Below are 13236 nucleotides of genomic sequence, written 5' to 3' on the forward strand. Positions count from 1 at the left end.
TCTATAATATTATGACTCTATAATCAACCCAGTTCACTGCAAAAGGAACTGTCACCTCTAAAGTGAGGCTTGCCTCTCTTATGGTATTCACTGATTGAAATGTAGGAATGTTTAATGAGGTAGTTATTGCATTCTTCTTTTCCATAAAATATTTGTAGGTTAAGCTCTTATCAGAGTCAGAATGGCCAGAGTAATCTTCCTAAACACACCAGTTTTGTTCTCCGTAATTGCAAAACATGAGGTATTCTCGCTTCAGTTTGTGTTTCTCTATTTTCTATGCCTGTTACGTTTACAGTTCCAAAATCTGTAATGTTCCACTGCTCCCATATAGTGCAGCCAAATAATCATAACCACATTTCCTCCAGTATTTTGTATGCATTACAGTGCGCCAGGTAGACTTAATTTCTGGCAAAGGTTGTTTCTGGTGGACCATTTTCCAAGCAATTTACAAACATAATATGAGCTTTTCTGAGGACTGATATCTCCTCTGCCTCAAGTGTTTGAAATTTTTAATCTAGAATCTCTGGGTAGTAATATCAGAATTGCTGCTTGTGCAAGATGCCAGTGAGGATAAGAGGTGAAAAGGGACTTGGGAGTCCTCATGCAAGACTCCCAGAAGGTTAATTCATAGGTTGAGTCTGTGGTAAAGAAGGCAAATGCAATATTGGCATTTATTTCAAGGGGAATAGAATATAAAAATGAGGAGATAATGCTGAAGCTTTATAAGACATCAGTCAGGCAGCACTTGTATTGTCAACAGTCTTGGGCCCCTTAGCTCAGAAAGGATATATTGTCCTTGGAGAGAATCCAGAGGAGATTCATGAGGATAATTCCAATAATGAAGGGGTTAACATATGAGGAGCATTTGGCAACTTTGGGCCTATACTCACTGGAATTTAGAAGAATACATGGGGATCTCATCGAAACCTACTGAACGTTGAGAGGACTAGATAAGGTAGATGTGGAAATGTTTCCTCTGATGGGGGTATCCAGAACCAGAGGGCACAGGCTCAAAATTGAGGGGCAACATTTTAGAACAAAGGTAAAGAGGAATTTGTTTAGCCAAAGAGTGGTGAATCTGTTTGATGCTCTGACACAGACTGCAGTCAAGGCCAAGTCTGTGGGTATATTCAAAGCAGAAGTTCCAAATTGGTTGGTGCATCAAGGGATATGGTGAGAGGACAGGTGTATGTGGGTGAATAAGATCTGGTATCAGCCACGATGAAATGGCAGTGTGGACTCGATGGGCTAAATGGCCTAATTCTGCTCCTGTGTCTTCTGGTCTTAATAGAATGATTTGGCAAATAAATCCTCAGCAGAGGAATTGATGCAGGAAGCAGGGTTTCAGATTTCTGGATCATTGGGATCTCTTCTGGGGAAGGTATGACCTGTACAAAAGAAACAGGTTAGACCTCAACTTGAAAGGGACCAGTATCCTTGCGGGCAGCTTTGCTAAATCTGTTGGTGAAGGTTTATACAAACATGGCAGGGGAAACTGGAGTGATAGGGCAAAGGATGGGACAGCTGATATACAGGTAGATGCAATGTGTAGTTTAGGAAGTGATAAGAATGTCACTTCTAGTAATGCTGAACTATTAATCTGTCTAGACATGCACCTGGGCCATAACCATTCAGACCCTTCCCATCCATGTACCCATTCAAATTTCTCTCAAATGTAATCAAACCCGCATCCACTATTTTTGCTGCCAGTTCATTCTGCCCTCTCAGCAACTTCTGAATGAAGAAGTTTCCCCTCATGTTCTCCTTAAGAATTTCACCTTTCACCCTGAATCCATGACTTCTAGTTCTAGCCTTGCCCAGCCTCAGAGGAGAAAGCCTGCTTGTATTTACCCTATCTCTAACCCTCATAATTTTGTATGCGTCTGTCAAATGTCCCCATATTCTTTTACAGTCTAAGGAATAAAATACTACTTATTCAACCTTTCCTCATAACTTAGGTCCTCAAGTCCTGACAACATCCTTGTAATTTTTTTCTGCACTCTTACAATCTTACTGATATCTTTCCTGTAGGAAGGTGACCAAAACTGGATACAATACTCCAAATTAGGCTCTGCTTTACTAGGGTCCTACAGTTTCTGAGGGAACACTTTGTCAGCTTCTGGGAATTTATCATAATTTGCCTCAGGATAGCAAACAGCTTCTTCTGTAAGCTGAATATGGTCCATGACTCCACTGCTTCTTTGCCTCACTTCTGTAGACTTTTCTGATTTCTGACTTTGTATGTAGGCTTAACAACATCTTTCTCCACTATCTCTCCACTACCTACTCTGGCTCTCTGGTTTCCATCCCCCTACAACTGCAGTTTCAACCCAACTTCACCCTCCACACCCCCCACCCCATATAGCACTAGTAAACTTTCCCACAATTATATTAGTCCTCCTTCCAGTTCATGTGCATACTGTCCCTTCTGTACAGGTCCCACCTTAACTGGAGGAGAGCCCAATGATCCAAATATCTGAAGCCCTGCACCAACTCCTTAGCCACATGTTAAACTGTAAGATCTTCCTAATCCTGCGCTTACTAGCAAGTGACACATGTAGCAAAGCTGGGATCACAATTCTGGAGGTTTTGTCCTTGAACTTAGTACCTAACTGCCTGAACTAACTTAGAAGGACCTTGTGTCCTCTTCTTACCCATGTCATTGGTGCTGTTGTAGACCATGACCCCTGGCTGAACACCCTCCCACTTCGTTATGCTGTGGACGTGACCAGAGATGACCCTGACCCTGGTACCTGGAGGCACATATCATCCAGAATCTCATTCTCATCAACAGAACCTCTTGTTTGTTCCCCTTACCAATGAATCCTTTATCACTACAGCTTGCCCCTTCTTCCCCTTTCTTTTCTGAACCATGGAAACAGACTCAGTGTTAGTGACCTGAGCACTATGACTTTCCTCTGCCAGGTCATTCTCCTCCCTCCCTCAACCAATATTATCCAAAGCAGTATACCTGTTGGTCAACTAGTTCCTGTATTCTGCACCTTCGGTGTAACTACCTCCCTATATGTCCTGCTAATCAACCACTTAGCCTCCTCCCAAATAATCCAGCGTTCATTCAGTGCCAGCTCCAATTCATTAACAAGGTCTGATAGAAGCTTCAGATAGATGCACTTCTTGCAGGTGTAGTTGTCAGAGACATTGGAGGTCTCCCTCACTTCCCACATCCCACATTCTGACTGGCATCCCCACAGCTCTAACTGTGCAATAAGAATGAAAGAAAAATTAATTGAAAAAATCTACTTCCAGCCTTTGTCTCTCCTCACCGAATCCTCTATAAGCCAAAAGTCTGAACTCCCTGCTCTAACCCACTCCCACAATGGCCATCCTGCTTAGACCTAACTTCCTTTTATTGGCCGTGTCAATTGCCTATTTCCATTCAAGATCCAAGATTCAAGATTGTTTAATGTCATTTCCAGTACACAAGTGTAAAGAAGAATTAAATAATTTTGACTTTGGATCCAGTGAAGGGTGTAAAGGGGTGGGTTAGTGGGAAGACCTTACTGCTCAGGGAAAGTAGCTTTTCTAAGTCTGGTGATACTGATGTGAATGCTATATAGACTCCTCCCTGATGCGAGTGGGACAAACAGTACATGAACAGGGTGGGTGTGATCCTTCCTGATGTTACTGACCCTATTCTAGCATCCTTATGTACTTGGCTCCTTGATGGTGTATAGGCTGGTGCTGGTGATGAACTGGGCAGTTTTGTACCTGGGAAGAGGGTTGGATTATGCACAATCCAACATCTCGTCTAGAACTGTGGCACATAGAATGTCCCAACTGGCTCTGCTCACTTCTTCTGAGATCTCCGTACTGCTACACAATCCAGTGTCTCCTCAGATACTGTGGCAATTAGTTTCTTGATTAGTAGGGATATCAAAGATTATGGGGAGAAGGCAGGAGAATAGGGTTCAGAGGGATAATAAATCAGCCATGATTGAATTATGGAGCGGTCTCACTGGGATGAATGGCCTGATTCTGTTCCTTTGCATGGTGTTAAAAACTTCCCAGCAAAGTCATTCTACCTATAGACAAGATCTAATCTCTTCACAAAATACATCTTTACTCTAAATAAGGGGATTAGAGTACTGGAGTCACAGAGCAACACCACACATTTACAGATTCTTCAGCCCAAACTGTCCATGCCATCAACAGTGCCTAACTAGCTAGTCCTAATTTCCTAGTTCGGCCCATAATTCCTCTAAGCCCTGTCCTTCCAATACTGTCCCTTCTGTACAGGTCCCACCTTAACTGGAGGAGAACCCAATGATCCAAATATCTGAAGCCCTGCACCAACTCCTTAACCACATGTTAAACTGTATGATGATTGTATGAACTGAAGATGATTGGGAAAGTTTTAAGGAACAACAGAACTTAACTAAAAAGGCAATACGGGGAGAAAAAATGAGGTACGAATGCAAGCTAGCCAGGAATATAAAGGAGGATAGCAAAAGCTTTTTTAGGTATGTGAAGAGAAAGAAGATAGTTATGAACAATGTTGGACCCTTGAAGAATGAATTGGGTGAAATTGTTATGGGAAACAGAGAAATGGCAGAAGAATTTAATAAGTACTTTAGATCTGTCTTCACTAAGGAAGACACAAGCAATCTCCCAGATGTATGGATGGGCCAAGGACATAGGGTAACAGAGGAAATGAAACAGATTGGCATTAGGAAGGAAACGGTGATGAGTAGATTGATGGGACTGAAGGCTGACAAATCCCCAGGTCCAGATGGTCTGCATCTTAGGGTACTAAAGGAGGTGGTCCTGGAAATTGCGGATGCATTGGTAATCATTTTCCAATGTTCCTTAGATTCAGGATCAGTTCCTGAGGATTGGAGAATGGCTAATATTATTCCACTTTTTAAGAAAGGAGGCAGGGAGAAAACAGAGAACTATCGACCTGTCAGCCTAACATCAGTAGTGGGGAAGATGCTAGAGTCCATTATTAAAGATGAAATAGTGGCATATCTAGATAGCAGTGATAGGATTTGGCGGAGCCAGCATGGATTTACCAAGGGTAAATCATGCTTGACTAATCTATTGGAGTTTTTTGAGGATGTAACCAGGAAGTTAGACAAGGGAGATCCAGTGGATGTAGTGTACCTCGATTTTCAAAAGGCATTTGATAAGGTCCCACATAGGAGATTGGTGGGTAAAATCAAAGCTCGTGGCATTGGGGGGAAGACATTGACATGGATAGAAAACTGGTTGGCAGATAGAAAGCAAAGGGTAGCGGTGAATGGGTGTTTCTCGGAATGGCAGGTGGTGACTAGTGGGGTGCCACAGGGCTCGGTATTGGGACCACAGCTGTTTATGATTTACGTCAACGATTTAGATGAAGGCATTGAGAATAACATCAGCAAGTTTGCTGATGATACTAAGCTGGGTGGCAGTGTGACATGTGATGAGGATGTTAGGAGAATTCAGGGTGACTTGGTTAGGCTGGGTGAGTGGGCAGATACTTGGCAGATGACGCTTAATGTGAATAAGTGTGAGGTTATCCACTTTGGGAGTAAGAACAGGAAGGCAGATTATTATCTGAACGGTGCAGAGTTAGGTAAGGGAGAAATACAAAGAGATCTAGGGGTCCTTGTTCATCAGTCACTGAAGATGAATAAGCAAGTGAAGAAGGCTAATGGAATGTTGGCCTTTATTACAAAGGGAATTGAGTACAAGAGCAAGGAAATCCTCTTGCATTTGTACAGGGCCCTGGTGAGATCACACCTGGAGTATCTTGTACAGTTTTGGTCTCCAGGGTTAAGGAAGGACATCCTGGCTGTAGAGGAAGTGCAGCGTAGATTCACAAGGTTAATTCCTGGGATGTCAGGACTGTCTTACGCAGAGAGGTTAGAGAGACTGGGCTTGTACACGCTGGACTTAAGGAGATTGAGAGGGGATCTGATTGCAACATATAAGATTATTAAGGATTGGACAAGATAGAGGCAGAAAACATGTTCCAGATGCTGGGAGAGTCCAGCACCAGAGGGCATGGTTTGAGAATAAGGGGTAGGTCATTTAGGACAGAGTTAAGGAAAAACTTCTCCCAGAGAGTTGTGGAGGTCTGGAATGCACTGCCTTGGAAGGCAGTGGAGGCCAGTTCTCTGGATGCTTTCAAGAAGGAGCTAGATAGGTATCTTATGGATAGGGGAATCAAGGTATATGGGGTCAAGGCAGGAACCGGGTATTGATAGGAGATGATCAGCCATGATCTCAAAATGGCGGTGCAGGCTCAAAGGTCCGAATGGTCTACTTCTGCACCTATTTTATAAAAGTACCTATTCAAGTATTTCTTAAATTATACGATTCCACCTACAGCAACCACTACTGCAAGTTCATTTCATATTTTCACTACCCTCTGCATAAAAATGTTATCCCTCAGTGCCCTTTTAAATCTTTCACCTTTCACTCTAAGCCTTGGACTCCCTTACCCTCAATGAGAGACGTACCAACCACCTTATCTATGGTCTCTCATAATTTTGAACACTTCTGTAACATTGCTTCTCATTCTCCTATATGCCAATGAACAAAGACCTAGCTGGCTAACCTTCCAAGCCTTCTAGTCCTGACAACATCCTCAGAACTCTTCTCTGCACTCTTTCCAGTTTAACCGTTCCAGTCATCTGTAACAGGTCAACCAAGTGCAGCCTCACCAGCATAATTTCCCTACTTCTATATTCAAATCCTTGAGCAATTAAGGCCAGCATGCTAAACAGCTTTTCATCATTCTGTCTATCTATGATGCTGCTTTCAACAAACTATACAATTGTACTCCCTGGCCCCTCTATTTTATTACACACTCTAGTGCCATTTGTAGTCCAAGTCCTGCACTATGTTGGATTGACTTTCCAAACTGCATTACCTCACACTTCACTGTATGGAAAACCATTCAGCACTTCTCTGCCCACTTCCTAACTGATCAAGATTGCCCTGTATTCTACAATAACTTTCTTCATCATCAACAACAACACTTCTTAATTTCTGGGTTCTTAAAAAACTGACGGATACATTTGAATAGCATAAAGTTTAAAATTATTGGTTTAGCTTAGAAGATCCCCGTACATATCATTTGATGCAGGAAAATGGGTAGCAGTTCTGCTCAGCCTCTTTCCTACCGGAAAATTATTGTACTAAATAAAAGAAATAAATCTTTTTTTTTACCTTTTTGCAAACTCCACACCCCAACTGAAGTTAAGTGATCTCTATGTTTATTGCAGAAATTAAAACTATCAAAGTATTGATTTTTCAAAGTGTTTTTGTATGCTATTTTCATGAAGAATTGCTGCTGAACATGCCAATGCATTTAGAAGAACAGTCAGCAACTAATTAGCAAAAGGTTATGTCAGTGAAATTAATATGATTATTCAGTAAGCCAGAAAATGTTTCAGTGAAAGATGCTACTCTTGTGAAATAATAACATTGTTTGTATAAAATAATTATATTTTTATTAGACGGGGATAGTGAAGAAGAGAAGTTAATTTAACTCATATTGGTTTAGGTAGATTAGGGTTAGCCTTATTTGTCAAATGTACCTTGAAATATCAAAAAATAAAGTGAAATGTGTCATTTGCATCAATGACCAACACAGTCCAAGGACGTGCTAGTGGCAGCCCACCATGTTTCTGACACCAACATAGCGTCCCACCAATTTAGCAACCCTTACCAACCTATACTTCTTTGGAATGTGGGAGGAAAGCAGAGCCCTTGAGAAAACCCACATAGTCACAGGGAAAATGTATAAACTCCTCACAGGAAGTGGTGGGAATTGAACCCTAATCACTTGTGCTGTGAAGTGTTATGCTAACTTCTACCAGGCTGTCAAAAGGTAGTTCCCAAGGTAGTCTTAATTAGCTCCTTTCATTGCAAACCATACAAACTAAAACTGAGGACAGGAGTCATAAACGTAACATGGGATTCTACTCTTTAGGTCATTAATCAATTGTATTGTTTAATTTACATGCAACATACTGTATATGTTGTATTTTTGAAAAGATGCTTTTATGTTTCCAACTGGAATTTTAACCAATTTAGATGCCAAGAAGTCCCTAACTGGGCTTATCCAGGAAGAATATGGAATAACATCATTGCCAGACAATTGCCTAAGCCCTGAAGTGATTGATGTTTCTGAAAATTCAAGGGTGAAGATTTATTATATTTTCTGTAAATTAGGTAAGGAGACAGTCAGCCTGTTACAAATTTAAGTATTTCAAACAAGTAAAAGTAAGCTGATATTTGAAAAAATCCAGATTGCGAATTATCAATATGTAACTGCAATCTGTTCATTAACAAATTTGATTGTGCATTGTGCATCATTTGAAGGCTATCTTAAAAAAAAGATCCAGAATTCATTGAGATAGTGGATAGCATAGACTCAGCAAAGTTGTCCAGATTTAATATTACATTATTTGTTATGTTTATAGGACTAATAAACCTTCTGTTAACATACTGCCTTTAATGCAGAAAATTGCCAAGCTGTTTAGTGATAGAATAAGCATTTGTCAAAGCATAATTGTGCTTCAATCAAAAAATAATTTATCATTTTCTCAATCATTTTTGAAAGGTTTTGAAGATCTTCCTGGATTATCCTCCAATGATTTAATTACACTTGCCATTGTACTTCATTACTTAGATTTGAAGGTAAGTTCTTTTCATAGATAATGAAAATTTAATTAAGTGGAGTATGGAGTCACAGAGTCATATGGGATAGAAAAAGACTCTTCAGCTCAACTGTTCTATGCCAATTGTATTGCTTGGTGAGCTAGTCCCACCTGCCCACACTTGGCCCATGGCTTGATTAAGCCACCCTATCCATGTACTTGTATAGATGACTTTTCTCTAGAAGAGGAATGTACTACAAAAAGTGGCAAGCATTCTTATTGATGCAAATAACAACAGCTTTTGAAATTATATTAGATGGGAACTGGGTTTTTAAAGTAAAGAGATTCCAGAGGTTTTCAGTATTCTAATAGAGGTGGAGAATAAAATTATTTCAGAGATTTGCCTAACAAGAGAAAATCTGCAGATACTGGAAATCCAAGCAACACACTCAAAATGCTAGAAGGACTCAGCAGGCCAGGCAGCATTTATGGAAATGAGCATAGTCGAAGATTCAGACCAAGACCCTTCATCCCTCATCTTTTTTCTCCAGTCCTGATGATGGGTCTTGGCCCGACACATCCACAGTACTACTTTCCATAGCTGCTGCCTGGATTGCTGAGTTCCTCCAGCATTTTGTGTGTGTTGCACAGAGCTTTGCCTGTCAGTCATATTCACTGTAATACCCCCAAACTGATAATGCTTCAATAATACTCCAGTTGGTCATCAGGACCTGTTCCATTGACATTTCGGCAATGATTTTTCTATGAAAGTAATGGTTAGGTGAAGTGCACTCACTATTATTTGTGTGTAAATTGAACAGCAATTTCTGATTAGTGCAGATCTATAGTTCAATACATTATTCTTTCATAAACATCTTGAAAATAGTCTCTCTCTGTCAAATTATTTATTCCAATGTATTGAACTGCATGAAATTCTGTCATGCATTTTATTTTTGGAACAAACATTCCAGAAGAGGTTGGTACTTGAAATTACAACTGATCTTTTTGTTTCTCAGACTGCAGGTGCTGGCAATAATTCTTTCTTTCCTTGTTCAATTACCATATCTTTTTCCTTGGATCATCAACTCTTTTTGTCATTACACTGCCCTTCTTTTCTCCAGTCTTTACCCCATTTTTACATAATTTCCATTTTACATTTTTGTTTTACAATTCTAAAGAAAAAGCTTTAAACTGAAATGAAAACCATTTTAACTCATTGAGCATTTGGGTGTTTTCAATCGGTTCGGCCTTTTTCAGGTTTCAAATATCCATAATATTTAGCTTTTGCATAAGTATTTGAAAAATTGATTGACTATAAAGTAGTAAGAATATAACTTACCTTCACGCATAAGAAGTGATTATGCAATGTTAAATATTTTTTAAAGAAACACATGCATTTAATAACAGGTGGGAAGCGTATGGATGGAAATTGAAAAGGAACTTAAACAGGAAGCCATCCATCCAATCAGTAGAGATGCGGAGGGTTTGCGTACTATAACAGAGCACTATAAGAATGTTAGCAGACAGGTGGCACAATATCAAACGGAAATACTTGAAAATGAGCAAAAATGGGAACTGCTGGATGAACACAGAATGTATTGCAAGGTAAGGTGAATTTGGAAGAACTTATTAAGATATGTGATACACATAAAATATTTGTTGACAGGTTTGAGAATTTTACTTAAATTTCCTTAAAATTTGATTGGGAAAATATTATTTCCAAATAGAATAAAAGTTATTTCTGCTTAGGCAGTTAGTTGTGGGGTGGCACAGTAGCATATAGTTAGCATAATGCTATTACAGCATCAGTGACCCTAGTTCAATTCCACCACTGTCTGTCATGACCTTGTATCTTCTCCCACTTACCCTAGGGGTTTCCTGCAGGTACTCTGGTTTCCTCTCAGATTCCAAAGATGTATGGGTTAGGTTAATTGGTCACATGGGTCCATGGCATTAGCTCGGTGGGCTGGAATGGCTTGTTACCATGCTGTACCACTAAATAAAGTGATAATAAAATGTGAAAAGCCTTTATTGCATGTCTGAATTATTCTTCAGGAAGTTATGGTGCAGTTCTATCAGAGTATTGTGATGAGAGAACTTAATGAAGATGACTTGGACCCAAATGCTGGAGTATCAGCAAGGATTGAGACATAGTATCAAACTGGATTGAGAACTGAGCACAAAACAAACACTAAACAAAAATCACTAGTAAGGCTTATGATTGAGCACTGAACCTCAAATCAGGTGCTCCTTAAATACTCAATTCTTGGCACCTAAAACATGATAGTCAATTAGCAGGATGGTCCTGAATCTTTTGAAGGGCCACACCTGCTATTCATACACCAGGGAGTTGGAGCATCTAAACCCCAGAAGCTGACGCAGTTGGATGCATGTCGCAACAGGACCCCTTCCCCTATGGCTGACTCCTGACAGCCCTGGCTATTCAAAAAGATAATGATTTTATTCATGGATGCGAGTCTGATCCAAAACATCCCTTTCAGGAGCCCAGCACTGTTCCCCTGGTCTAAATCCCTCCCAGTCCACAAGTCGGACACCTTGAACAGTTTGTAGATCCAAAATTCTTCTCACAGTGAAGACCTGTTCCCCATCAACAAACCTGGGTAGCGGTGGAGCTGATGGTGATGGGGCTAACAGGTTGTTCACAGGTTTTACTTTGGAAATGTGGAAAGTGGGGTTGATCTTTGGCACTTGGGGAGGTGCAAGGTGTAGGCTACCAGGTTTACTTTACTGAGAATCTTGATGTGTCCAATGAACTTGGATGCCAATTTCCTGGACTCCACTCAGAGAGGCAAATCCTGAGTCAATAGCCAGACTCGTTGCCCATGCTACAAAACTGGTCCTTGTCTTCTCTTGCGGTTACCTTTTATTTAAGCGTTCTGGGTAGAAGTTAACAAAATATCACTTGCCTTAGTCAATCTCTCCTTGCAGCATTGGACAACATCTTCAGCCACAAGAGCCCCAACCTTGGCCTCCTGCTTAGGAAAGAGAGTCAGAGAGTATCCAAATTGACATTTGAAAGAAAACATCCCATGTGCCAAATGCGGTAAAGTGTTGTGGCTGACCTCTGCCCACATCAAATGGTCGCTGCACTTGTACTGTCTTTCAGAGTCCAGGCATCTTAGGGTATATTCCACATTTTGGTTCATCCACTCCATCTGGCTGTAGGCCTGTGGGTGAAACCTAGAGGAGAGACTCACTGTTGCCTCGATCAGTTTGTGAAACACCCTCCAGAAATGTGAAGCAAGCTGTGGACCGTGATCCAACATAGTGTCCACTGGTCTCCGCCACAGATTCAGATTCAGATTCAGTTCATTGTCATTTAGAAACCACAAATGCAATGCAGTTAAAAAATGAGACAACGTTCCTCCAGAATGATATCACAAAAGCATAAGACAAAACAGACTACACTGGAAAATCCACAACATTTGGCAATCCCCAATCCAGAGTCCAGAGAGGCTGCTGCGTATTAGTATCGCGCTACCGTCTTAGCGCGTTCCCCAGAAAGGAGCTCCAAATTCACCAGACAATCAAGACCAAAAACTAAAGCTACAAGACCTGCACAAAACCACATAATTACAACATATAGTTACAACAGTGCAAACAATAGCATAATTGATAAAAACACAGACTATGGGCACAGTAAAAATAGTCCAAAGATGTTAAAGGACTATAAGTTCAAAAGAAATCACCACAGTTTCCACAAGTCCCCAGGATCCCGACAGACTCGCCATCCCACGCCAGCGGCAGAAGGGAATACCCCTGCTATGGACTTCCACTGCACCGCTCGACTCAGCCTCGCAGACGCAGCACACACCGAAAGCGACCTGACCGCAGCGGACTCCGAGTCCGTCAAACCTCCGAGCCGACGACCATCCCCTCCGGCACAGCTTCTCCGAACACCATCCTCGGCCGAGCGTATTAAGATGGCCCCACCAACGGCCATCGGCAACGCGACCCCGAGGACTGGGGGCCTGTTCTTCCCAGCAGAGTCCCGGACCTCACAGCAGCAGCAGCAACAAAGAAGGTAGTCTGCCCAACACAATGAGCTTGCAGGCCTTCAAAAAACAATCCACAATTAATATGATAATCGTCTTCCCTTTGGAAGGAGGAAGACTGTGACAGAGTCCATGGAGATGTGCGCCCATGGTTTGTCTGGAACTGGTAAGGTGTGGAGAAGCCCTTGAGGTACGGGGCTTCTTGCTCCAGGCACACACCTCACATGCCTACATGTACTGCTGAAACTCCTTCATCATTCTGGGGCACCAGTACCTCCTCTTGACAAACTTCAGGGTCCTGGCAATCCTGGGTGAGCAGTCATCCTCCAGGAAGTCCCCATTGGAGTATCGGGGACCAGATGGAACTAGGGATGAATAGCTGACACGGAGGACTGTTCTTGGGAATCTCCCCTTGCGCTTGAGCCCTGTGAACAAGGATGTCAATTCCCCAATGAATTGATGATACCACCTTGGCTTGGGATAAAATGGTGGTGGGCTGCTCTTTTCATTCCGCTTCATCAAACTGACAGGACAAGGCATTTGGCTTTTGGTTTTTTGATCCCAGATGATAGGTCAGGATGAAATTAAAGTGGTTAAAGAACAAA

At 41.5% G+C, this 13236-nt stretch overlaps 1 protein-coding gene across 1 annotated transcript in view; it reads left to right on the forward strand.

The window, feature by feature from the left end:
- Positions 1–13236, forward strand: part of LOC132395496 (cilia- and flagella-associated protein 69-like) — a 136694-nt gene that overhangs the window by 101698 nt on the left and 21760 nt on the right. The window contains exons 18-20 of the mRNA XM_059972202.1: positions 8050–8187; positions 8579–8655; positions 10023–10220. Coding sequence (XP_059828185.1) covers positions 8050–8187; positions 8579–8655; positions 10023–10220 — 413 coding nt within the window. The remainder of the gene's footprint in view (positions 1–8049; positions 8188–8578; positions 8656–10022; positions 10221–13236) is intronic.

The sequence above is a fragment of the Hypanus sabinus genome, chromosome 6 (assembly GCF_030144855.1).
Source record: "Hypanus sabinus isolate sHypSab1 chromosome 6, sHypSab1.hap1, whole genome shotgun sequence".
Taxonomy (NCBI): Eukaryota; Metazoa; Chordata; class Chondrichthyes; order Myliobatiformes; family Dasyatidae; genus Hypanus; species Hypanus sabinus.